Source organism: Mus caroli, unplaced genomic scaffold (genome assembly GCF_978045245.1).
Source record: "Mus caroli unplaced genomic scaffold, Mus_caroli_1 scaffold_6, whole genome shotgun sequence".
NCBI classification, from domain to species: Eukaryota; Metazoa; Chordata; class Mammalia; order Rodentia; family Muridae; genus Mus; species Mus caroli.
This window is the reverse complement of record NW_028227261.1, coordinates 90,557,896-90,583,284: the sequence shown is the minus strand read 5'-3', so window position 1 is coordinate 90,583,284 and position 25,389 is coordinate 90,557,896. Positions and strand designations below refer to the sequence as shown.

Genomic DNA, 25,389 nt, shown 5'->3' with positions numbered 1-25,389 from the left:
CATCTGCAGTTCCCTGGACAGATGGGAATACTGGGTGCCCTTTCGAAGGCCTCAGTAGGAGACTATTGGGGATTTTCCATCATAACTTTGGCAAACTCAGCACCCTCCTTTCCCTGTCTCAATCCACTGGTGACACTGACAGCCCATGACAGCCTCAGCACTTGGTCAAATTCCCTTCCAGTTAGGAAACACAGCCAATGAGGCTGCGAGGGAAGTTTGGATCTACAAACAACAGTGTATTTCCTTTTAGTGGGAGGAGGGGCACTTTCCTAATGTGATTGCAGCTCAGCATCATCCTGCAAATCACCAGCCTCCACACCTTCTCTCTCACTTTCTGTAAATACCAAACTAGGGAACTAACATGTAAACACAGAGACCTTTTTCTCCTAGGTTTGTTTGCATAAATAGCACAAGTTTGCAGGTCTGTTGAGAACCTCCTGGGTTTTTATTTTTTTCTTTACCCTCTGCTTCTCTGCCCTTCTCTGTGCTCTAGGTTGTGTTAGTGGTCTGGTGGTAAAACAGCAGGGAGAACACTGTCTCCATTTTATGTTTCTGGTGTTTGTAATTCCAGCCTTTTGTGAGTTCAGACAGTCAACCACAGCCCTTAGGCTTGAGCGTGGCTTCTGACTACTGAACTTTTTTTTTTTTTTTATGGCCATAGAGGGCAATGGTAACTCTAACACCACAGAAGCATGAAATGTCTCTGTGTCCTACACAGGGTGGAGGAGATGCACAAGGGAAGTCTTTTCCCAAGTGGATTCCTGGTAGAAAAACAATTTGCCTGCTGCGGTTTGGCCATACACAAAGAAGAAGGAAACTGTATTCTTCCAGTAACACAGTGGCCAGCATGAAGTCTGACACTTCTTCATTCTTATTTAAAATTCATTGTATGTAAAATGGGAAACAACAACGTCTACTCTTTGTTAGACCAAGATCAACTCAAATCAGCTTTTGCAATTCTGGTTCCTATGCACTAAGGCTGATTAGCAGATGATAGATGTCCTGATACAAATGAAAGATTTTGATGACTTTAAAAGGCACAGGTGAAGTTGAAGGTGGACACTAATGTGACTAGAAAAATAAGAGACAGTTCCTTCTTTCAGGATGTTTCCCAGCTCCTATGTCTAATTAGGTACAATGTGTTCAACCCACCAGGAAAGGAAGCTATGCTAAATGACAAGTTGAAAACCCTGTTAATATCCCTTGAATCTCAGTGGTGACACCTGGGAAATATTCCTGTTTTCTACTTCATTTTTCGTCAAATGCTCTAAATGTAGCATCCTTTTTACAAAACAATCGATTTGAATGGCAATTTCTTATATATATATATATTTTTTTTAATTAGGTATTTTCCTCATTTACATTTCCAATGCTATCCCAAAGTCCCCCATACCCTTCCCCCCACTCCCCTACCCACCCACTCCCACTTTTTGGCCCTGGCCTTCCCCTGTACTGGGGCATATAAAGTTTGCAAGTCCAATGGGCCTCTCTTTCCAGTGATGGCCGACTAGGCCATCTTTTCATACATATGCAGCTAGAGTCAAGAGCTCAGGGATACTGGTTAGTTCATAATGTTGTTCCACCTATAGGGTTGCAGATCCTTTTAGCTCCTTGAGTACTTTCTTTAGATAATCCATTGGGAGCCCTGTGATCCATCCAATAGCTGACTGTGAGCATCCACTTCTGTGTTTGCTAGGCCCTGGCATAGTCTCACAAGAGACAGCTATATCTGGGTCCTTTCAGCAAAATCTTGCTAGTGTATGCAATGGTGTCAGCATTTGGAAGCTGATTATGGGATGGATCCCCGGACATGGCAGTCTCTAGATGGTCCATCCTTTTGTCACAGCTCCAAACTTTGTCTCTATAACTCCTTCTATGGGTGTTTTGGTCCCAGTTCTAAGAAGGGGCAAAGTGTCCACACAAGAGCTTCACATACAATGTCATTTTTCCAGTATCCTTTCTCCAAACTTGAACTCTGTGCTCACATGACCCTGTGAAAGTCATCTCTGCTTTAACTCCAGGAAAGACAAAATATGGAAAAGTTATTAGGTTTGTTAAAGGTCACCAACAGAGAGCTACACCTACTGTTGTGATTGCATTATTCTCACTGCAAATACATTTGTTATTTGCCTAAGATTATGTGATTCATATGGAACCACAGTCCAGACTAAATTCCAGATGCTGTCTTATTGACAACTACTGGTGATGATATAATTCTTGATTTATCCTCCCTAAATTCAGTGTTATTTAGCTAGCCTTCCCATGTGTTATATGGCACACATGGCTAAAACTAGAGCCATAAAATCCAGGATCAGAATAACTTCTTATACCTAAAATATCATGGCCACTACAACTCATGAAACACATGTTTTTGTCTTTGTTTAATTGTATTTCAATGAGAAAGACAAACCCCAGGGCCATTATTGAGCTATGCATATTTCTTTCAATGTGGTGAGCTGTACTATTTATCAATTGTGGTTTGAGTTCTACAGGAAGGAAGTTAGATGGTGGGAAGAGAAAGCTGTGGAGCCTAGATCTCCATAGTTGTGTTTGTGAAAGCAATAGTTTGACACAAATTGCCATATTGCTGTAATGGTACTTTTTAATATTATGCTTCAAGGTGTTGTGTTTTCTCATGTTGCCAAGGATGCTTCAAATTTTATGGGCTGTTCTGAATATAAGTGAACTCTGAGCTCCTGCTACTATCAAAGAAATATTTCTTAACTGTAAGTAAAGACTGGGGGAAGAGAGAACCGTTTGCCTGAGTCATAATCCAATACGTGTAGTTGAGCTGGATAAGAATCGGGCATTCCTGCACTGCTCTTCTACCCAAGTCATGTCTAAAGCTGATTTTCAAAAAGCTAAAAGAGAAAAAAATAGCAGCTCTGTAATTCTGAATACAATTTACCCATTGGAAGAGTAGAGGTTTTAATTCTGTGAACATTCTTGCCACTCAGGTACCTTTTGTGATGAGAGACACTATTTTTGAATGCCTTCTTTATTTTGTGAAGATTAGAAAATTCTACTTAATTTTATCTCATTTTTAAAATAAACAATCCAAATTTCTGATCAAGCCTCTACTGCTAAAATCTGATCAATGCTCTACTGCCCCCCCCTTCATTAGACTCATTATAACACCTCCTCTAATCTAAATATTCACAGCCTTGCCATTACATTCATTAAGGGCTCATCATGACACTTCTATATGAGAGGACCTATGAAAAGAGCAGTCACCTCACCTGGTCATAGTATCTTCACATGTACACAGGCAAAACTCTTAACCAGAAGTTATAAGTTCTGTAAAACTTCCAAAGGATACTGTTTTGAAGGTATATTAGCAGAGTTAGTAGACAGAGATCTCCCTAAAGTTATTAATTATCTCAGTGTATTGTTTTTGTTGGTGTTATTATCATCCGCTTATTTTATTTTATTCATAAAACCTCTAGATTTTTACAGTATAAATTTTTTCTATTTCCATATTTTTTATGACCAGTTTCTAGCTATAGTGTATGGTAGAATCTCAATGGATGTTGATAGATGGAAGTTGGAAAGAATGATTGAGTGACTAGAGAAGAAGGAAGTTGTGATGTAAAGGAAGGATAAAGGCCAGGAATGGAGGGAGGAAACCGAGGAGTTCATGAAAGAATGTCTTGTTCAATAAGTGAGTGAAAAAAATAGCCAGTTTTTCAATTATCTTTGTTGCTGTTATATTTTTCTTGCCTAGGGGTCAAACTTCCATATAAAAACTATTATTTCAGAAAGCAAACATTCAAGGTTCCAAACATTTAATATACACTCCAAGAAGTGTGCGTGTGTCTTTTGATAAAGAGGAGAGGCAAACTTAGCCATTTATAATGATGAAACTAAGCAGGAAAATAAATTCCAGACCATTTGGGCCCTTGGGATAAAACGCAAAATTCAGGTTTTAGAACTGGTCACAGCTTGGAGAAAGCTTGTTATTTGGAACAAGAATATGGACGCAATAAACATTCTGAGGTTTATCTTGCTTTGATGGCTTGCCTTGTGTAGCTTTGATCTTTATATTTGATAATCATTTTCAAATGGTTTGGTGTGTTTTGAAAGTGAAGTAGCGGTTCATGAATCCATGGAGTTCCTTGGAAATGGCAAGCTGCAATTGAAATTTGGAGTTGGACAGTGCTGAGACTGAACATTGTTTTGTGAGCTGGAGAAACAGGGTGACCCTTCGGGTGAGGAAGGAGAATACATACACTGACAAAGTGTTCAGAGCCAGGGTCATTGATGGGATGCTAGTCAATGGGAGATGGACCCTTTAACTCCACTAGCAAGTTCAAAAGAGAACAATACATCTTGGGGCCTTATGAGTCGGTTGCTCTGCTAGTTACTTTCTGATACACCATCATACCGAAGTTTAGATGTTTCCATCTAAGTTGTATATTATAATCTCCATTTTACAGGTGAGGAAATTGAGTGTCAAAGAGATAGAAACATGTGTTTGAGGTCAGAGGGCCACAGCACAGAAGAAGAAGGATTCGAATCCCTCTGTGTCTGTCTTAAAATAGCTATCTGCTTCTTGTTCTTTTAACCCAAAAGAACTGTTTTTAGCTTGGCCCACTCTCAGCTCAGACAAATGCTTCACAAATTGAGGTCACCTGCACATGTCCAGCACCATCCTCTGTGACCAGCCTGCACCCATCAAAAGCCCAAGGAGCAGTACAGGAGAATAACACTCTCATTTGTGCAAAGAGAAAGTCATCTGAAAGGTGACCTGCTTTTAAATCTGAATAAAAATCAGAGCACATGAGATTTGACCTGGGCTTCTGTGAGCCATACCTCTGACCACTCTCCATTCAAAGGGATAAATGGGTATACCAATGTACTGTGCTTCTAGCACTGAAGAAACTTGGTCTTTCCCAGATTATTTCCCATGATTTCATGTAAGGGCTTTGTTGTTGTTTTGCATTTTGAATGTGGTTCCTTTTGCTTCTTTCAATAAAACAGGCCCTGACAGCTCTCTCATTCAGATTATTACAGAGTTGTACCATCTCAGGCCAGTGCATTTAGGAAATATGTTGTTGGCACTAACTAGCGAGTGAGATGCATAAAGAAAATATTCTAATGACAGTTGAGTTGAGAGAGCTTTGATCTCCCTCCAGAACTGCACTCATGGCTTTGAAATGCAGTTCTGGCAAAGGGGTAAAGTCTGGGCGCCATGGCAATCAGGGCTGGGCCCCCTGAAACAGACATTCCTGGGGACCCACAACCTTCACTGTGGCATCCAGGTGCATGAGATGTGCAGGAAGAAAAGAAACACAGCTTTTGGGGAGGGGACCTAAGTTTAGCAGGGGCATTCCTGTATAGATTGCCATTTCTAAACATGGTTGGTTGTGCTATTAGTGGTATTTTGGCAAAAATGGAGGATGTGGCGGGAGTGGGGGGCCTGTGATTGTGGTCAAATGTGTTTGAGAACACTTCAAGTACTTTCTGTCTTGCTCCTATTTTGTTTAATTTAAGGTTATGAAAATGTTTGCAATCAAAAAGTATAAGGTTCTCAACTTATTCAGGAAAGCATTTCTTAGTGACAAAGATTTGGTGACTCTTCACTTAAATATGTATCTGCTTCCTGTGCATTTAGCTTTTAGTAGGCTGTAAGTTGGACAGCAGTGATGTAGTTCACATGCTCATTAAAGAGGTGCAGACTTTAAGCTACAGAGCATGAAGCAGGCTGTATGTAGTGAGATGAGATGTGGCTAAATACACATGCAAGCTCTCCATGGGGCTGTCCAGAGCAGGGAGATGAGGGGAGGCCACCGTCCCTATCATGATCAGTTTTCCAAGCTATATAGCATTACAAGGAATTGTTCCTACCTGAAGCAAGAGGTGATCTCACTCACCAACATAAAGGTGCTAAAATCAAAGATCACATGTATATAAGCCCAGAGCATCAGATCCACAGCTAGATCCTTATCCTTCTCAGAGATATAAGACCTCAAGCAGATCACCTCATTTCCCTGAGTCCTGGACTTACTTGCTCTGGTTTGATGCTATGTGATTCAAAGGACATGTGTCCAATAGCTTCAAATCCTTACTTTCTCTCTGTGTATTTTTGAGGAAGGTTTCAAGAGGCACAGAAATTACAATGATTTTTAACATAACTGTTTGAAGCCCATAGTCTCATGAATTAGAAGGGTGCTCATAATATGAATAAAACACAAACCAGAATAATAAAGATTAGAATTAAAAATAGTGTCCATATCCTTCTTTTCAGCTACTGGTAATGATGAGTTTGGAGTATTGATCACAACACTAACTAGTTACAACTTTATTAATTTTATTACAAGTTTCCCTCCAGTAGTCAATATTACCTTCTAGGTTTCATATAATGCCAGGTGGGTAGATGGAGCAGGTATATCACTCAGTGTGTCTCTAGTCTCTCTAACACTCATGGGAAGTAGTGTCTCTGACCTATGAAATATGGTTGAAAGTGGTCAGGGTAGGATACATGGAGTACCAAACTTCCTCAAAGGGGGAAGATTTTACATGATTACAATTCAGGAAGTATATTGTATAACAGAAGATGGACGATCACAGATATGTTTAAGGAGGAGCTATACATAGAAAACACACATGGGGCTCTAGGTAGTGAAACTTTGCCGCTCTGCATAATTGAAGTTGCAAGAGGAAAAAGACATTGGGAAAGAGACATTGGAACCTGAGACTTGGAGAACTATGCAGAAGGGAACTGGCAGCTTCACTTCAGGAGGATTAAGAGACTGGAAAAAGGGAAGCTGTGTTGTATGTTCTACCCTTGTGCTAACCTGTCTCAGAGCTAACAGGCTGTACAGCCTTGGGTCTCTCTGCCTTCCTCAGTGTAACACTAGCAGTGTGCAAGTTAGTGAACAGTGTTTACAGTTATATTGTTTTCTTCTAGAAGGTAGAAGTTACTTTTTAATAATTTTGTCAAATTTGAAATACATGTACGTGGCTAATGTGTTAGTTGCTTTTCTTATTACTATGAACAAAATATCTTGACAGATGCAGATTATAGTCGAAAAGATTCATTTTAGTCCATAGCGTTACAGGGCTAACTCCATGTTGCTTGGCCTCCTACTGCTTAGGCAGAGCATCAGGAAGCGGGCACATGTGGTGGAAGAGAGCTGGTTACCTCATGGCAAGCAGAAAGCAGAGAGAAGGAAAAGGACCAGGTACAACCTTCAAGTGCCCTTTCAGTAATCTGTTTTCTCCAGCTAGTCTCATCACTTCTCAAAGTTTCCCAAATTGTACCATGAACTGAGGACCATATCCAAACTATAACTGCTAGTCTTTCCATAGTTGCAAAACAGAAAGTCAAGAGCAAAAGAACATTTTCTTTTGTTCGAGTTAAATATACCTATACTATAATCTTCCTTCTAAATTTTCTGCTTCTGGTGCCTTCTCCTCCGTCTACTGCCTAAAGTGAAAACTGAAAAATACAACATCTTCAAGACATTAGCAGATGGATATAATAAAGAGCCACACAAACTCATGTGTTCAAAGGCTTCCCTGATGCCTTTGGGAGACATCCAGCTTAGCTCTGCATTGGTGGAAGACCTCAGTCTACAGGGAAATCTTTTAGTAACAAAGCTACTTTTCCCTTTGGGTGGATTCCCCCAAACAGGAGAGACAGGGAGGAGAAAGGCCAGTGGGTCCAATAGCCTAACCCCTTTTGGGAGATGGAGGCTTCCCAGGAATGAGAAAGCCCTACACTCGAGCCAGGGAGAAGATCCAACAACCCACATTTCTGCTTTGGGCTAGGATGAATACCACCTCTTGAAAACATTGGCTCTGCAATTACCACTGAATAAACAACCAATTAAAATGTCTCCTCTTCCAGTGTGTGTCTTCCTCTCTTGAAACTTTTTCATCTCAGATTATTGATGCAGAGGTGTCTTTCTCTAATCAAGTGTTTCTCTTATGTCTAAGAGGCCATTGAAGGAAAAAGGGGGGGGGGGAGAGAGAGAGAGAGAGTTGCTCCAAGAAAAAATCTAGGCTCAACTGTATTTTCATTCTTTTCTCTGCATTATTTTTCTCTTCCCCATGGGTTGGGGTCAGCTTAAAAAGGAAGGTGAGTCAGTATTTTAACTTATAATTCTATCCCCAAAATTATCCACGATAGCCTGTGTTTGCTACCTCTGTAATCTTTTCGTCTGACTAGTCATCAAACTGAAGATCATATGGACATTTGGCCTCATAGAGACCTATGACAGGAGTAGCCAGAATGCAGTGGCTGTCATATATTTCAGATTGGGGTCATGATGAGTCAATGAAGCCTGTGAGCCAGCAAATACTAACCCTGAGACCAGGACCTAGGCATTTTAGCTTCAATGCTAACCAATTTAAAGTCAATTCTATCAGTTTTTATGGCAGGCTCACTAGATACAACACCATGAGCTGAAAACTAGGTACCAAGAGATGAACAAGACATCTTCTCTATACTCAGATAACTTAAAAGATGGTACATGGTGTATGTCAAAAGAAATACATGAACACAATTTTCTAACCTTATCCAACAATGACTGTCAGCTACTCAATAGGATTCCTAAAAGTCAGGATGACAGACAAGAGTCAAGAGGAGGTAGCAATGAAAATGAACACAGAATAACATATATGTTCAACCAAAGCAGAGAGCAGAGGCAGCTTCCCATACTTAGCATTTCTGCTCTGGTGAGTGAGTCTATCAAGGCTATTATCGGATAATCCAAGATTACTATTTCTTAAGCACACAAAATAAGTGTTTCTTTAAACCTCCCTCTCTCTGACTCATGGCTTGATCTCAATATCTCTCTGCCTCTCTGTCTCTCTCTTTGTCTCTCTCTGTCTCTGTCTCTCTCTCTCTCCTCTGTCTTGTCTCTCACTTTTTTTACATTGTTCTTGAAGTTTTCCTTTCTCTTTCCCCCTCTCTCTTATCTCTCTCTTTTGCCAAATCTCTTACCAACAAATTTCTCCCCACATTGAAAAGACAACCACTATAGCATGAAGAGTTAATTCCTTTCCAAAATATGACCACCTCTAGACATGACAGCAACCTTAAGCCCAAAACATCTTTAGTCTATTTTGCACATAATCAAATAGACTTTTACAGAACACTGAATGGTCGATGGGTGGCAGCATGATGCCTTTGTGGGAAGAGAATACATTTCTGAGCAATCGAGCATTAGCATTGAACCCCAGCACCACATCTTTGGATGACCTATTTTAAAACATTGGACTACACATTTCTCAAAAAAACAAAAACAAAAACAAAAACAAACAAACAAACAAAAAACCCTGCAGTATTTCCTTACAAGAGTAATGTAGAAATAACACCACCTACTGCATCTCCCCATTTTCCAAGTAGATGACCAAGGCCCATAGTGAATGAATGAGAGAGAAGCCAAGACAAATTATTTCATTCATGCTGTGCCTTCTCGGTCTATTCTTCTAGGTTGCCCCCTCTTTAGTCAAAATATCATAGTCCTTAAAAATATAAACATTGGGTTTTCAACACATCCAGATTCAAAATTGGAACCAACTTTTCATAGCTAATTTAATTTGGCTTTCTTTCAGTAAAGTGAAAAAAAAATAACATTTTCAGAGAAATGCAATGATATGATGCTTACAAAGGGTTTAGCCACTGTGTCCAGAGTAAGAGCTCTTGATTATGTGGGGAAGATCCTGCTGTATCACCAATACTTTGTGGGACAAATGATAACAGCCAAACTCACTTTTATGTTTCAGAGCCTACTTGGATGTTAATGAGCTAAAGAACATTCTTAGACTGGACGGATCAACACATCTCAATATTTTCTTTGCAAACTCTTCAGAGGAGGAGTTGGCAGGAGTGGCAACTTGGCCATGGGACAAGGAAGCACTAATGCACTTGGGTGAGTTTTAGAAGTTTCTTCAGAAGGAATTTAGAGTAATAGTTTGGATCTCACTGTGACTTCAGAATAACCATAATGGCGCAGGCAATAGTGGTGGGAATAATTCATTTGCTAGTTTTATTCACATAATGCTAGTATCTCTGATGCTACCTCTGGCAATCAAGCAATCCTCTGAAGGAACTGGCTTTCTGGATGGGAAAAACTCTTAGACCCAGAGAGCATGAAGGGTTTATCCAAGGTTATACAAGTAGTGAGGAAGCCTCAATTAGAGATCAAATTTCTCCTGTATCCAGAAACTACATTCTTCTTGTACCTCCTTCTTCTAATTCATGCAGTCTTCTTGGCCTGGAAGCCACATTAATCTGGCATAGCTGGGCTAAGACAATCCTGAAAGATACCAAGGAAACAATAGGAATAATATATAGGGACTTCTTTCCCTCCAGGTTCTGTCCACCAGAAACCTGGGGAAACCTTCTGATATTTAAATTATGTATATTCATAAGCATCACATCAGTTTGTGCAGGATACTCTTTAGAATTCAGACATGGAAATCATTCCTGAACCAGTGGTTATAGAAAAAATTACAGTTCTTTGAAAATTTATTTCTTCTGTATTCTTGTCCAGCATACATAAATATGTAGAGAGAACATTTTTACTTATGTAGACTTGAAATTATAGTAAAGGCCCAAATTCTGTTATTTTAATGTTCCCATAATACAGGAGTCTTACAATTACTTCCTGTCCTACCATTTTTTTTACCACTTAGAGTCACAAGAGAAAAGCTGCTCTCTGGTTTATTTACACTTCACTAAAGATAATTATTTTAAATAACCATTCTAATATTCCACTGAGAAAGGCACTACAGTAGGTTTAACAGTTTTCCCTCATAATATTCTCTCATTGTTTACAACAATGAGTTGTGATGACTCTGTGAGATTGGTGATTTGAGAATTCCTAGGCTCAGCAGAATGGCCGTGCTGGGTGTACTCTCAGTCCAGGATGGTCAATAGTAACCCAGAGTCTAGTAGCTAGCTACTCGTCTGGTTACTTGGAAGATGGTGAAATCTATAACTTCAGCTGAAGAAAACTCTGATAAATTGAATTATGGGCTTAGTTCTCTATTATTTCTAGAGGGGTGAAGCTGGAGTGTGTTAGAAACAAGAGAGAAAAGAAGTGAGAGGGGAGAGAGGCAGAGAGAGAGAGAGAGAGAGAGAGAGAGAACACTTTTTTTCTAAATGATATATGTACAAATAACTGTATCATCTACCGAGTCGAGTCTGGCCTTCTAAGAAACTCTTTTCACTTTTGGTCATTACAAATGGGGCATGCTATAGACATCTAGTAAGTAGTGGTGATTAAATCAAATATTCCACAGTGGTCTCAACAAAGAGTTGGATGCTCTAAAATGTCTGTAATGCTTAAATCAGGACATCCTGAAATCTGAGATAAGTGATGGATAGATAGACAGGCATCGAACATGGATAGGTTGTGAGCAGGAGAACTCATACAACTAATGCAAACTTGAAAATGATTTCCTCTTATCACTTGCTTGGTATGGCTTAGGAAGGTGATGCTGGAGTAGAGGCAAAGGCATGGCTTTTCTCAGTCTTAGATGGATGGCCTTATAAGAATCTGTTCTTGGATTTGTTGCCTAAAATGTTGAAGATGCAGGTTAACTAGATAGCCTCCCAGGGCCTTTCTAAGCTGTGAGATTTGCTCTTATTTTTAAATAGCATCCAGAAGATTCCTGATCAGCATCTGGGGATGGCTGACAACTGGGTAGGGCTTCTAACGTTAAGGAGAAATACTCCTGATGATTTCATAAATGTCAGAGCCTGGCTCAAGGCCAGAAATGGAAGAGGCTGTAAATCTATAGCATGTTATAGTATTTCAGGATGATGTCAGGCTCGAGCTATTTCACCTTTTAAGAGACACAATGAAACAGGACTCAGGGGCAAGTGTTGTCATTCTGTAGGAAAGGGTCAATTGGTATAAAATGAACAGAGCCAAGCTGGATATTTAATTTGCTGTCCTATCACCATTGCTAGGCTGGCGCTGCCTCTGTTATCTGCAAGGCTTTGTAAAAAGACTGTGGGCCATTAGCACTGTTGTAGATGCTTAGTTTAGAGCTTCCTAGAGAAACCAAGTCTGTTTCTTAGGAGAAACAAGAGCAGTGTGAGGTAGGAATGCTGCAAGCAATGCCATGCTGCCTTCCCTAGCCAGCAAGCTGCCAGCTCTCCATCCTAAATGCAGTTGATCATAAGCAACTCCAGTACAGTATCCTCAATCTAACACAATTTATTAGAACCATATTTTTTAGCCCTCCTTTCCTGCTGTTACACCATTATCCTTGGAAAAAGCCTTGGGTGGTAAAGGGATTACTTTTCAGATTATGACTGACAGAAAATAATGGAGAAAGATTTCCTGTCTTAATTTCTTTTCCTCCTTCTTCTGCCTGACTTTGTCAACACACACACACACATACACACACACACACACACACATATCTTTATCTTTGTGTAAGAAGTCTCCAAGCAATTAAGAATCTGTAGTCTCCATGTGCCTGAGGACAGACCAAGCAATTTAGTCTGAGGCAAAACTTGCCTTACATCTGCTCTGAGCACGACATTTCAACTGTACAATACATTAGTGCCTTGTCCTTCCTCCATGAGACACTTAATACCTCTGCTTCCAAGGCTCTCATACCTAAGTTTTAACCTTCTCTTAAACACTTCCAGGCTTTAAAGTTTAAATATTTTTCTAGCAACCTGTATGCCAGTGTCTAGGATGCACAGGGAACAAGTACTATTAATTGCTTCCACTGAAGTTGGTTCTAGTTTTACAAACTCTGTGATGTTCTCTCTTTGGGGATATGAGGCATAGTCATTTATTTCTCAATACAGAGCAGGCAGATGAGTCACCCAGGTCTCTTTTTAAAATGCAAATCCTGATTCGACAGGGCAGAGTTAGGGTAGGAAACTCATTTCTGCTAGGTTTATAAGTATTTTCTATATACTTTGTTCTCATTTAGGTAGACAATAAGTAGCTATTTCATATCTGTCAGGGGTTACTCAACCTCCTTGGAAGTAATTAGTTATTCTCACGATGCTTTTAAAGATGTGTTATCATTCATCAAATATTCAACACATATTTAATCAGTACTTCCACTACATTTTGTTGATGTAATAAATCATTCAGGCCAAAAGCGACTTAGGGAGGAAAGGGTTTATTTGGTTTATCCTTCCAGGTCACAATCCATCTTCGAAGGCAGTCAGGGCTTGAACTTGAGACAAGAACCTGAAGGCAGGTAGCATGAGGGACTGCTGCATGCTGGCTTATTCTCTGGCTTCCTCTCTTACTAGTTTATGCTTAGCTTTTGTATAACCCATGCCAACCTACCAGAGGAATGGTGCCACCCAGAGTGGGTTGGGCCCTGCCCCTCCTGCATAAACTAATAATAAAGAGAAACTGTCAAAGACATGCTCATAGACCAATCTCATCCTGAAAATGCATCAGTAAAGGTTTCTCCTTTCATATGACCCTGAACTTTGTCAAGGTGACAATCAAGTCTCACCAAGACAATCATATACTACTATATTCTAGTCTCAACCCAAGAATGTTGATTTCAGATTCCACTGTTACACTTCTCTTAAGCAGGGGTGGGTCCTTTAGGCTCTCTATGAATGAATGTCTTTATGTTTAAGTTATGATATGATAATGGGAGCTGTCCTCCTTAATGACTCTCTGCAGCATCTGAGGACACATAATAAATAATCAAGAAATATCAATTGCTGTTGTAAGCAATCTTTTAGCAGAGTACAACCCATGGGTGACTTTCCTGAATGCCCTTGCTTTTAGAGCATTAGAGATGAAGGCAGGAGATTCAAAGATAGTAATCAAGTTGCGGGGTGTGACAGGGTTAATGAAGGCAAAATGAAAGCCAGAGCTGAGGAGTGTGAATCTGTTTGAGGCATTTATCTATATAGCAGGATTTGAAACAAATGTGACGCTTGGCATATATTACAATCTAAGGTACAGGTTACAGAAGAAAGTCCAGTCAGGCCAGAGATCACAATCCTTACCAAAATAGTGTGTTTTCATCAGTTCAGGTTCAGTTGAGGCAAGTGCAACTCCTCTGAAAGGGTAATGTTCCCTTTTCAAGAATGATGCAAGGTGATTTGTGACACTCCTATCAGTTCTGGTAACCAGTCACTCACAGCGGAGTTCTGACAACCCAGGAACTGTAGGGTCATAGAGTGAAGTAGACTGTCAGTTTAAGTAAGTAGCATGTTTTTCTCTTTGATTGACCTCTGGGCTCTTTTAGTCTACAACAGACAGTTGCCTAATGCTCTGGTTTTCTCCTTGAAGGTGGTATTGTCTTGAACCCATCTTTCTATGGCATTCCCGGACACACCCACACTATGATCCATGAAATTGGGCACAGCCTGGGCCTCTATCACATCTTCCGTGGCATCTCAGAAATCCAGTCCTGCAGTGATCCCTGCATGGAGACAGAGCCTTCATTTGAAACTGGAGACCTCTGCAATGATACCAACCCAGCCCCCAAACACAAGTTTTGTGGAGACCCTGGACCAGGGAATGACACTTGTGGCTTTCATGGCTTCTTCAACACTCCTTACAACAACTTCATGAGCTATGCAGGTAGGGTCCTACACACCCCTGATTGTAGCCCAGTTTGACACAGGACCAAATGTCAGACTTGGGCCCTAGTTCAGGTTAGCCTTGAACCAACTGCTCATTTTACTAAGATGGAGACTTTTCTTTCTAAGCAATCAGAATAACATCTAATTCATGAGCATTTTTGAAGTACAAGAGAGATGTTATACATGAATGTATACCAGATGGTTGAAATCAAAACCAGCAAATCCAGGGAGAACTACAGGGGACTGATGCTCTGGGTCATCTGCTCTCTACCTCTGCTTCCTTAAAAAAAAAAAAAAAGAAAGGAAAGAAAGAAAGAAAAGAAAAGAAAAAATAAAGAAAAGAAAACAAATACACACACACACAAAAAAAAACCAAAACAAAACAAAAAATAAAAACAAAAACTTTCTACGTGGTCTGAAAGGTTACTCCTAGTTTTGTAGCTTTCCTGTTCTACACTAGTGGATTGTTGAAGCTTTTTATTTAACCGGGGTCTTCAGTAGATAAATATAATTTTCATAAGTTCATTTTATCTTGGAGGCTGGAGAAAAAGCTTTATTTCGTGCAAACACAAAATTGTCATACAGTATTGGGTATGGTATTTTTCCTAACTTCTTTTAACTTCTTACAGCCCTTTCAATGCCATCAGAAACCATATTAAGGACTCATGATCTAGGTCCCAGGATGTCCTGTGCTTCCTGTTAGCACAGGCTACATCAAGACCACTTAAAGTCATTTTAGCAACTTTGGCAAATTAGATCAGACCACTGCTTCTTCAGGGTGGTTCCCTGTGATCAACTGTCAACAAGTGGACAGAGTAGACCATTACTGAATTCTACTATAACATTTAATTTAGTCATCTCTTCTTCATGAGAGCAAGCAAATTATATGAAATAAGCAATGGCCTTTTATTGTACCACAAAAGGAGGAAAATGAATAAACTATCTTTTTTTTCATTTTATATTTTAACTAAGCTAATTTTTCTTATAAGAGGTATATACGATTGTTTCTTCCAATAGTAGTATTTTAATTTGTAGAACCATTTATACAAAGACTTTACATTTGTAAAAGACTTTAATGTGTTCCCTCTCCTTTAATTCTCACAACACATGCATGGAACAAGAACCATCCAGTTTTGCAGATGATAATACTGAGGGTTACTGGGGTCAATTGCTTCCTACAAAACATTGTATACCAATTACTCTTTCCCCTGTCTGTCTTATGCTATTCTTTTAAGAGACCTCCTGACAGATGGTTAAGTAGGGAAGTTGAACAATCTGGATGTTCTTTTCACTCTACTTCCTGAAGTAGAGGATCTTTTGCTTGGTGGGGAAGTAAGGGTGAAGTTCCTATTTCAGGATTGAAATAGGAAAGGCTACTTCCGGCTGTTTTACATTCCTGTAGGAGTTTTGATGAATATTGTGATTGAAAAGAGATTTTGCCAGTGAACACAAAAAAGATTTGATGATCACAATGTTCCCTACAGTTTCCTCTTTAAGCTGATGGCTCCTGGGGACTTTCTAGTGTGTGGCTTTTACAACAACAAAGTGATGTCATTGCAAAGTGAATAACCCATTTCTGGATCTATAAAGTGTCTTTAGATTGGGTTCTAAAAACAGCCAGGGTGCTCAGTATTTCCTCAGATTCCTACTGGGCTCCCATTCCCAAACATACTGACACTCCACATCCGGTGCCCTGCTTACATCCCATCTCTGTAGCACCTTTCCTTAGACAGCTCAGCCCACATGGGAAATAAACAATAATAAGAGTTTGGAAGTTTGCCTGCTTCTTAGGGAATACTAGCTTCCACCAGCTACCAGGCCCCCATAAACTAAATCTCCTTTTTGTTTCTCTTTGAGAAGATCTAAAGGGTGATTAATTTACTATTGTTGTTTTGAAAGGATCTCCTCAGCTCACTGACCCATTAACAGCAGAACTAATTCACTGCACTGAGATAACAAACTTACACCCCCAAAGCATCCTCAAAGCAACCCTGAGCTTGGAAATGTTTGTTGTCCTTAGGATCTCTGATAGATGAGGTGACAAAAGCCGCTGGACCAAATTCAAAATGCAGAACAGAACGGGCTTCTCAGAACTAACGAAAGGGATGCACAGGGCTCCCTTGTCCAGAACAGAGGGCAGTCATTGCCGAGTTGACTTCTTCCAGCTGCCTCTCTTTGCTGGGTGCTCATTCCTCAAGCAGATCTGCCTGCCAAAACAGTCAAGGTTTATGTGTGTGCTTTGCAATATAATAGTCATCAGCTATATGTGGCTACTGAGCACTTTAAATATAACTGGTGCCACTGAGGACCTGAATTTTTACCCTTTAAGTATTTTAATTAATTTAAATGGAAAAGGCCACATGTACTGGTGGCTACCATTTTGGTATTTGAAGACCAACAATAATTGAGAATCTCTGATATATAAGAAAAAATATAAATAACACAAATAGTGTAATATATATGTCTGTGTGTGTGTGTGTGTGTGTGTGTGTGTGTGTATAATGCAATGTAATCAATAAATAGATAATGTAAAGTAATCCAAAGAGATAAGCGATATTAATATAATATGTTTAGGGATGCAGAAAATGTGGTTCAAATAGCACAAGAAACTTGTTTAGCTTCAAACACATGACTTAAGTTCAAGACTTTCTTACTTCAGAATCGGAGTCATTAACCAGTCACTTTACTATTTAAAGGAAGTTTGAAAGTCTCCCAAGTGGTTCAGACTTGTAGGCAGCTGGCAGCTGATGTGTCTGAGATGCTTCAATAGGAAGCACCAAAGTATATACTTATACTAACCTATTGGCTAAGCACTAGACAGATAGATGAGTCTTAAACCTGCCCCCATTTCCTGAAGATAGCAGGCTGTATTGAGGATATTTCACAGATACCTAGGCATAAAGTATAGGATCTTAGAATTTTTTCCAGCCTGCTGTTATGGTAGCATCTTCCTATATGTTAGGAATGCTTAGTGTGCATGCATGCTTTGGCCCAATTTGCATACATACATGCTTTAACACAAACAGTCCTGTATTTAAAGAATATACTTGAAGCAAATAAACCAATTGATGTGTTTAAAGATTTAGCAGCAAGAAAGTTCTTAGCCGTGTTCACTCTCTAAATATTTATTAAACTTTTACTATATGCCAGGCATAGAAAAGAAATGTTTATCTGTGGAAAAACAAAAACAAAAACAAAACTAAAACTGGTTTACAAGGTTGAAGATAATGGAAACTGAAATGAAATGCAAGACATCCCACATTACAGAACACCACTGAACAAAATGCAGAGTATGGCCAAAGGAAATGGTATACAAAGCATGAGGCATTGTGTCAGGAAGCTGAAATTGAATGTCCTACATTGTAGTGTTTGGTCATAGGCATATTACATTTTTTGAACCTTGTTTATTTTTATAATTCATGGCAAAAAAAAAAAACACCCTTACCATTAGTGGTCATTCAAGAACAGAATCTAGAATTGTCCTCAGTAGACTAAATAGTGCTTGACAAATGAAAAGGAGTATTTATCAGCTATTTGATATGGAGAACATTGTAGTCATATGTATAAGTGACATATGTGATGAGAATTACAGAAATTTACTATATTCACACCATACACATACACATGCACAAACATGTGCATGCACACGCATTAGACAAAATTTATGCTATTATTTTTTTTAATCTGGGGATCCATCCCATAATCAGCCTCCAAATGCTGACACCATTGCATACACTAGCAAGATTTTGCTGAAAGGACCCTGATATAGCTGTGTCTTGCGAGGCTATTCTTGGGCCTAGCAAACACAAAAGTGGATGTTCACAGTCAGCTATTGGATGGAACACAGGGCCCCCAACTGAGGAGCTAGAGAAAGTACCCAAGGAGCTAAAGGGATCTGCAACCCTATAGGTGGAACAACAATATGAACTAACCAGTACCCTGGAGCTCGTGTCTCTAGCTGCATATGTATCAGAAGATGGCCTAGTCGGCCATCACTGGAAAGAGAGGCCCATTGGTCTTGCAAACTTTGTATGCCTAAGTACAGGGGAATACCAGGGCCAAGAAGTGGGAGTGGGGAGGAGGGGAGAAGAGTGGGAGGAAGGGCATGGGGGGCTTTTGGGATAACATTGGAAATGTAAATGAAGAAAATACCTAATTTTTAAAAAAAGGGGAAAAAAGGAAAAAAATATGTTATTTATAGGTACTGAACTTAGGGCTATGTTTATTTGACACATATCTCAAAATTTTACAGTGAGCATAGCTTTTGTAATAATTTATTACTGAGCCTATTATTATAATTTTAAAAGCAAAACTCAAAAGACAAGGTTTTACCAAAATTTACCCACTTACGTAATGTCGGCAAGCTCATTAATTGCTTACATCAGCTTTCTAAGGGAGACTGTCACCATCCTTCAAATTGTAGTGAGTGGAAATGAGACTACCAGGGTCAGCATTTTGTTCAAGGTCCTACAGGTAGTTGAGTTTGTTAAGTGTCTGTTCTGATTCTCCATGCGATATATCTCTCAGAACATGGCTTGGGTTGCAAGCCTGGAGAGCTACAGCAAAAGCATGAGGGCCTGAGAAACCCCTCCAAGAGCAGAAGTTCTCAATGTCCCTTTTACTTAGAGACAAAATGGGAACAGAGGAACAAGATGAGCCTGAAGATCTAGGTGAAGGGACTGCAGATGGTAGAAGTGGAGCTCTTTGGGGCTAGCAGCCAAGTTGGCCTGACTTTAGATATGAACTAATTGAGACAGCATTTATGAAAAATGCAAACCTTTGGAATTTTGCCCCAAGATTCTGATAGTAACTAAGTCTCAGTGTGATATAACCTGGGACAGATGTTTTTCAATTTCATAAAGTTCAAATGGATCCCTATCCCCTACTAACTTCTATCACCTATCCATTTTCAAACTTGTTCCTAATGACAAATAGAAATGGTTACTATTTAAATTATAAAAGGAAAGCAAACTTCTTTGAAGACAAAGTAATCAGAAATTCCTAAAGAAAAAATACTTTATATTTCCAACAACTTCCCTCTTAGTGTTTTCTGTACCTGATTTGAATCCTTAATAACCTCTGGTTGAGTTGATTTAAATACCCCTAAATACCCCTCACTTATATGTAAGGAAAATTATATATAAAATTAGGAGAGAATGTCCTTAAAGTGTATAGTCCGTTTTAATATTTTTGCTATGGTGACAATGCTTCAGGAACTAGTCCTCTCCCTGCAGGCAAAGATTTTCCTCATCTCAGTCCATCCATGGTGCTATTAGAGCCATGTGGGCTAGTATTAGATTGGAAAGAATTCATGATTTATACTCTGAGCTTTGATTCTTCCTCCTCCAAATTTTACACACACACACACACACACACACACACACACACACACACACACACACACACACACATGTGTTATTCACTTACTTCTCCCAAATATGAGTCAGTGAGCATTTGCCATGAAAAAGATAGAGTTCTTGTGTCTCACACTCCAGCTCAGTCATATTATGGGATAAACACCCTTGTGATCCCCATTGTTTCCACTTTGCAGATGGAAAACGGAGGTACCAAGGGCATAGAGACACTTGCTCCCTTGACTCTGTATCTTGTACATCTTCTTTCTTGAACCATCAAACCCTCCACCTGCATCTAATCTACTTAGCAGCCTTTTCCAGACATTATGTACAAAGTGTACAGATCACAGTGTTTACGAACAATGAACTTCTGTTCTGGCCATCTTCAGGCTGAGGTGTATACACTCCTGGCAACAGGTAGCCGCAGGATTTGGGGAGTTACATAGTGGATCTGGACTTGAGAGCAATTTGTTGTCACTCCTGTGCAATGCTAGCTAAGGAACACTAGGCTCTTCTGATTTTGCCAAATGTCTTAAAGCTTTCCCTTGGGTTGCTGAAGAGAAGACTGTCAAAATTTCTAAGAGAATCCAAGCCAGCCTTGCCATATAAACTCTCACACCCTTGTCTGTTCCCTTCAAGGTCATGTCCTACTGCCCAGCACCTGTCCAAAATTATTTTCTGATAAGGAGAAGTGAGTTTATGCTACTGGATTCCAGCAGCACTTTTATTTTTAAGATCTGGTGATGTCCACACTCCTCTGTCTGGGTCCTAGCTGTGATAATCCTGACCAAGCAAATACCCCTGAGAAGGAAATGGTACATTAGGAAACCAAGCCAAACAGTGCCTTTTTTTTTTCTTTTTCCCAGGGGAGCTGAATCAGAATGTTGGAAAAATAAACAGGAGGCAAACCTCTTCCTTAGGGGCTGACTTGGGTCTCTGCCTTCAGTCCACACTGAAAAAGGAAGAGAAGAATTGAAGGTCACTCCATCTAGATACCTGAGAGATTGTTTCCAATACCCCTTAGACTAGAACTGGGCTGAAGCCCCATGTGCAAGCCATCTGCTGGAGATTTTACCCATACTATATTTCATTGTGCTTAGCGGGGTAAAGTTATAGCATTAGTTAGCTTTGTTTCAAACCCCAGATATGCTTAACTCTGTGACAAAGGCAAAGTGGCTTGCTTGAACATACCCTGAGTTCCTAATTCCATAAAGAGAGAGAAAATGATAATATCCACTCCCAAACTAGCATGTGTTTGGAGATACAAGGTAACTGTCCAAAGCTTGTCATTCCATACCTGACTCATACTTAACACATGCTAAGCATATGTCTCAGAAACATGCATATACACTAGGGAGATGTGTTTGCTCTTGTTCCCATCTGCACTGGTTAGTGTATCATCAACTTGACCCTAGCCAGGGTCATTTGAGAAGAAGAAACCACAGTTGGAAAAATACCTTTCATCATATTGGCCTGTAGACATGTCTATGGTAGCTCCCTGTAGGTAGTGCCACCAATAAACAGCTGGTCCAGTGCTGTACAAGAAAACAGACTGAGCAAACTATTAGGAGCAAGGCAATAAGCAGCATTCCTCCATGGCCTCTGCTTAAATTCCTGCCTCCAGGTTCTAGCCTTGAGTTCCTGCCCTGACATTCCTCTAGGATGGACTGTGACATGGAAGTATAGATCAAGAAAACCCTTTCCTCCCCAAGTTGCTTTTGGTCATGATATTTATCACAGCCATAGAAACCCAGCTAAGGTAGCATTCTATATACAGCCTGGTGTGTATATTCATTTCCTAACTATGGCTTTACATGCCTCTAGCTGTGTCATTACCGTTTGTAGACCGACTTTCTTTCTCGACCTCAACCAAGTGATCTAATTGACCCCACGTGTACATCCATCTTTGGTGGCTATTTAGTTGGTTCTCTTCCCCCACATGCCATCTCTATCAATTCAGTGATAGTCTACATCACATTAGTGAGCACAGAACAATCTCTGCTCATGTGATGTGTTCATGCCTGCTTAAGGTCAGGAACATTTTAAGTCCCATCCTTCCACAGCCCTGGTTTATAGCACTGACCATGAATTAGATATTTAATAGATTGGTTTCAAGAACAGTATCTTTGCAATAGGGAAGAGTAGAATTCATTAATTCATGATTGGATGAATGGATGAATGTGAAGGAATACAACAGGAAACTAATGAGCATATAAATGAGTGAATAAATAAGTGGGTAAACAAAGTGAATTCATGAAGAAATGAATAAACAAATGTGAATGGGGGTGGAGGCATTGCTGACTTGGGACTAGAGGATAAGCAGTTTGTTTTGCCTTTGTCCTTAGCCATAGTAGCTCTCTTCTAAGATCCAGGCTTACTTTTCCTGTTCTACCCACCATCCCTTCCCTCCTGTTTCCTCTCACCTGTCTCCAGGAGTGATGACTGCACTAATTTGTTCACAGACCATTAACTTCTAAGCACTAGAAGAGGCTGCCCTGAGCTGGCAAGGACAGCCTTGAGTGCTGGCTCTCTAGCTGCATGGAGACGTCATTCTTCTCTTGCATGCCTGCCTGTGCAGCTTGGGGCTTATCTTTCTTCTCTCTTTACTGTTTTCTCTCTTTCTGACTCTTACAGATGACGACTGTACAGACTCTTTCACGCCCAATCAAGTCTCCAGAATGCACTGTTACCTGGACCTCGTATACCAGAGCTGGCAACCCTCCAGAAAGCCAGCACCTGTAGCTCTTGCACCCCAGGTTGTGGGGCACACAATGGACTCTGTGATGCTAGAGTGGTTTCCACCCATCGATGGACACTTCTTTGAAAGGTGAGTGTGACCTGGGGAGTGTTGTGCTCTTTCTCTCTCTCTCTCTCTCTCTCTCTCTCTCTCTCTCTCTCTCTCTCTCTCTCTCTCTCTCTCTCCTCATGCTAGGAAGACAAAGTCTCAGAAGGAAGGCAGACTCGGAAGAGAATATTCTTCTTGAATAGAGAGTGACTGATACACTGATAAGTTTGAGACAGATAATATAAAAATATTGTTAAAAGAAATGATCTAGTAATGATGTATACTTCTTCATGAATGGGATGTTAAATTAACTTTATTATTAGAAGCTTCAAAACGAGGGCAGGTGAGAAATGAAAATCTAATACACTCTCTCATCTGGTGGTACTTGTCTTTAATCTCAGCACTTGGGAGGTAGAAATAGGCAGTTACCTGTAAGTTCAAGGCAAGTATAGTCTGCATAGTGAGTTCTAGGCCAGAAAGGGCTACATGAGATTATCTTTCAAAACATACATACCTCCAATTTGCCCAAGTCCAAAAAAGTTGGAGATTTCTATTGCAAGAAATATTTTCTGGTGTTGTCTCCACTAATACAGCATTTGAAATTGCCTCTGAAAACCCTTTCATATTACACACACACACACACATATATATACACATACATACATATTTATCATTTATAAAATAATAGCATGCATACTATTCGGTTTGCAAAAATGTATGGTTATATATCATCATACGGTTTATACTTAGTATATTTTGAGAAAACCAGAGACTAATCTGGTGTAAGACCCCACAGATTTTCTCCCTGGTCTGTTACTTGTCATCCAAATGCCACCTGACATATCGCTATTCACAGATTGTTTTTAACTGTCTTTTCCTAAAAATGGATACCAATTATGTCTTCTGGTAATCAGAAAGGGGAGACCTAAATTCAATGCCTTCTCATGAGTCCGTTCACTATAGACTTCCAAGGAGCTCAAGATTTGAGGGAACCAGAGAGAAAAGCTTCATAGCTAGGCATGTTGTTCAGTGGGAGGGCTCTTGCGTAGCACATATGAAACCAAGGATCCAACTGTACCACTGCAAAAATAAAATGAATATTCATGAATGAAGTTTACATTTATTTCAGAATGATTCTGTTATTGAGATAGTCTCTTACTCCAACCCTTAGCTCTTCTTGGGAACTTTATCCAACAATGAGGATACAGCATTGGTGATGGTGGAGACAATAACCTTGTTAATCATTGTCTGTCTTTGTCTGCTGAACCTGCAGCTGTCTGTCAAATGTTTACCTTGAGAGAGATTCTGGTCTGAATGCTTGTTGTTCCAAGTCTTATTTAATATTCCCAGAAACCCAGTAGCAGAATAGAAATGTTACTCGTGTGTCAGATAAGGAGAGCAGTGAAGCTGAAAGAGTCTGAGAAACTTGGCCAAGAGCTCATAGAAAGTGCGGGAGGCTCAGTGGGGCCACAAGCCTCTCCAGTCAGAAAAGCGCCAGGGTAGCTAGGGCGCAGGGTCGGCTGACACCCGCCAGCTACCCACAACACCCGCCACAGGATCTTAAGACTTCTGGTGAGTGGAACACAGCTTCTGCTCCAATCCAATTGCGCGGGACCTGAGACTGCTTTGGTTGGGGAGGCAGAAATGCGGCCTCAGTAGGGCCACAAGCCTCTCCGGTCAGAAAAGCGCCGGGGTAGCTAGGGCGCAGGGTCGGCTGACTCTCGCCAGCTACCCACAACACCCGCCACAGGATCTTAAGACTTCTGGTGAGTGGAACACAGCTTCTGCTCCAATCCAATTGCGCGCGGGACCTGAGACTGCATTAGTTAGGGAAGCAGAAAAACGGCCTGAGTAGGACCACAGGCCACTTCCGGCCGGACCAGCACCAGGGTAGCTAGAGCGCAGGGTCTGCTGACACCCGCCAGCTACCCAGGACCCCCGCCACAGGATTTTGAGACTGCTGGTGAGTGGAACACAGCTTCTGCTCCAATCTTTAAACAGTGACAACGACAACAACTAACTCCAGAGATTACCAGATGGCGAAAGGTAAACGTAATAATCTTACTAACAGAAACCAAGACCACTCACCATCATCAGAACCCAGCACTCCCACTTCGCCCAGTCCAGGGCACCCCAACACACCGGAAAAGCTAGACAGGGATCTAAAAGCATATCTCATGATGATGGTAGAGGACTTCAAGAAGGACTTTAATAACACACTTAAAGAAATACAAAGGAACACTGGTAAACAGGTAGAAGACATTAAAGAGGAAGCACAAAAATCCCTTAAAGAATTGCAGAACACTGCCAAAGAGTTACAAATCCTTAAAGAAAAACAGGATAACATAATCAAACGGGTAGAAGTCCTTACAGAAAAACAGGAAAACACATCCAAACAGATGATGGAATTGAACAAAACCATACTAGACCTAAAAAGGGAAGTAGACACAATAAAGAAAACCCAAAATGAGGCAACACTGGAGATAGAAACCCTAGGAAAGAAATCTGGAACCATAGATACGAGCATCAGCAACAGAATACAAGAGATGGAAGAGAGAATCTCAGGTGCAGAAGATTCCATAGAGAACATCAGCACAACAATCAAGGAAAATGTAAAATGCAAAAAGATCCTAACTCAAAACATCCAAGAAATACAGGACACAATAAGAAGACCAAACCTACGGATAATAGGAGTGGATGAGAAT

General features: G+C 40.3%; 1 protein-coding gene across 2 annotated transcripts in view; it reads left to right on the top strand.

The window, feature by feature from the left end:
- The window catches only part of Pappa (pappalysin 1), a 242,584-nt gene that overhangs the window by 42,961 nt on the left and 174,234 nt on the right, over positions 1-25,389 (top strand). The window contains exons 3-6 of one of the 2 annotated variants that reach the window (XM_085839245.1): positions 7,098-7,184; positions 9,736-9,881; positions 14,250-14,543; positions 22,534-22,726. In XM_085839245.1, the coding sequence (XP_085695371.1) occupies positions 7,098-7,184; positions 9,736-9,881; positions 14,250-14,543; positions 22,534-22,726 (720 nt within the window). The remainder of the gene's footprint in view (positions 1-7,097; positions 7,185-9,735; positions 9,882-14,249; positions 14,544-22,533; positions 22,727-25,389) is intronic. The other variant, XM_021160402.2, reaches the window with a different exon arrangement.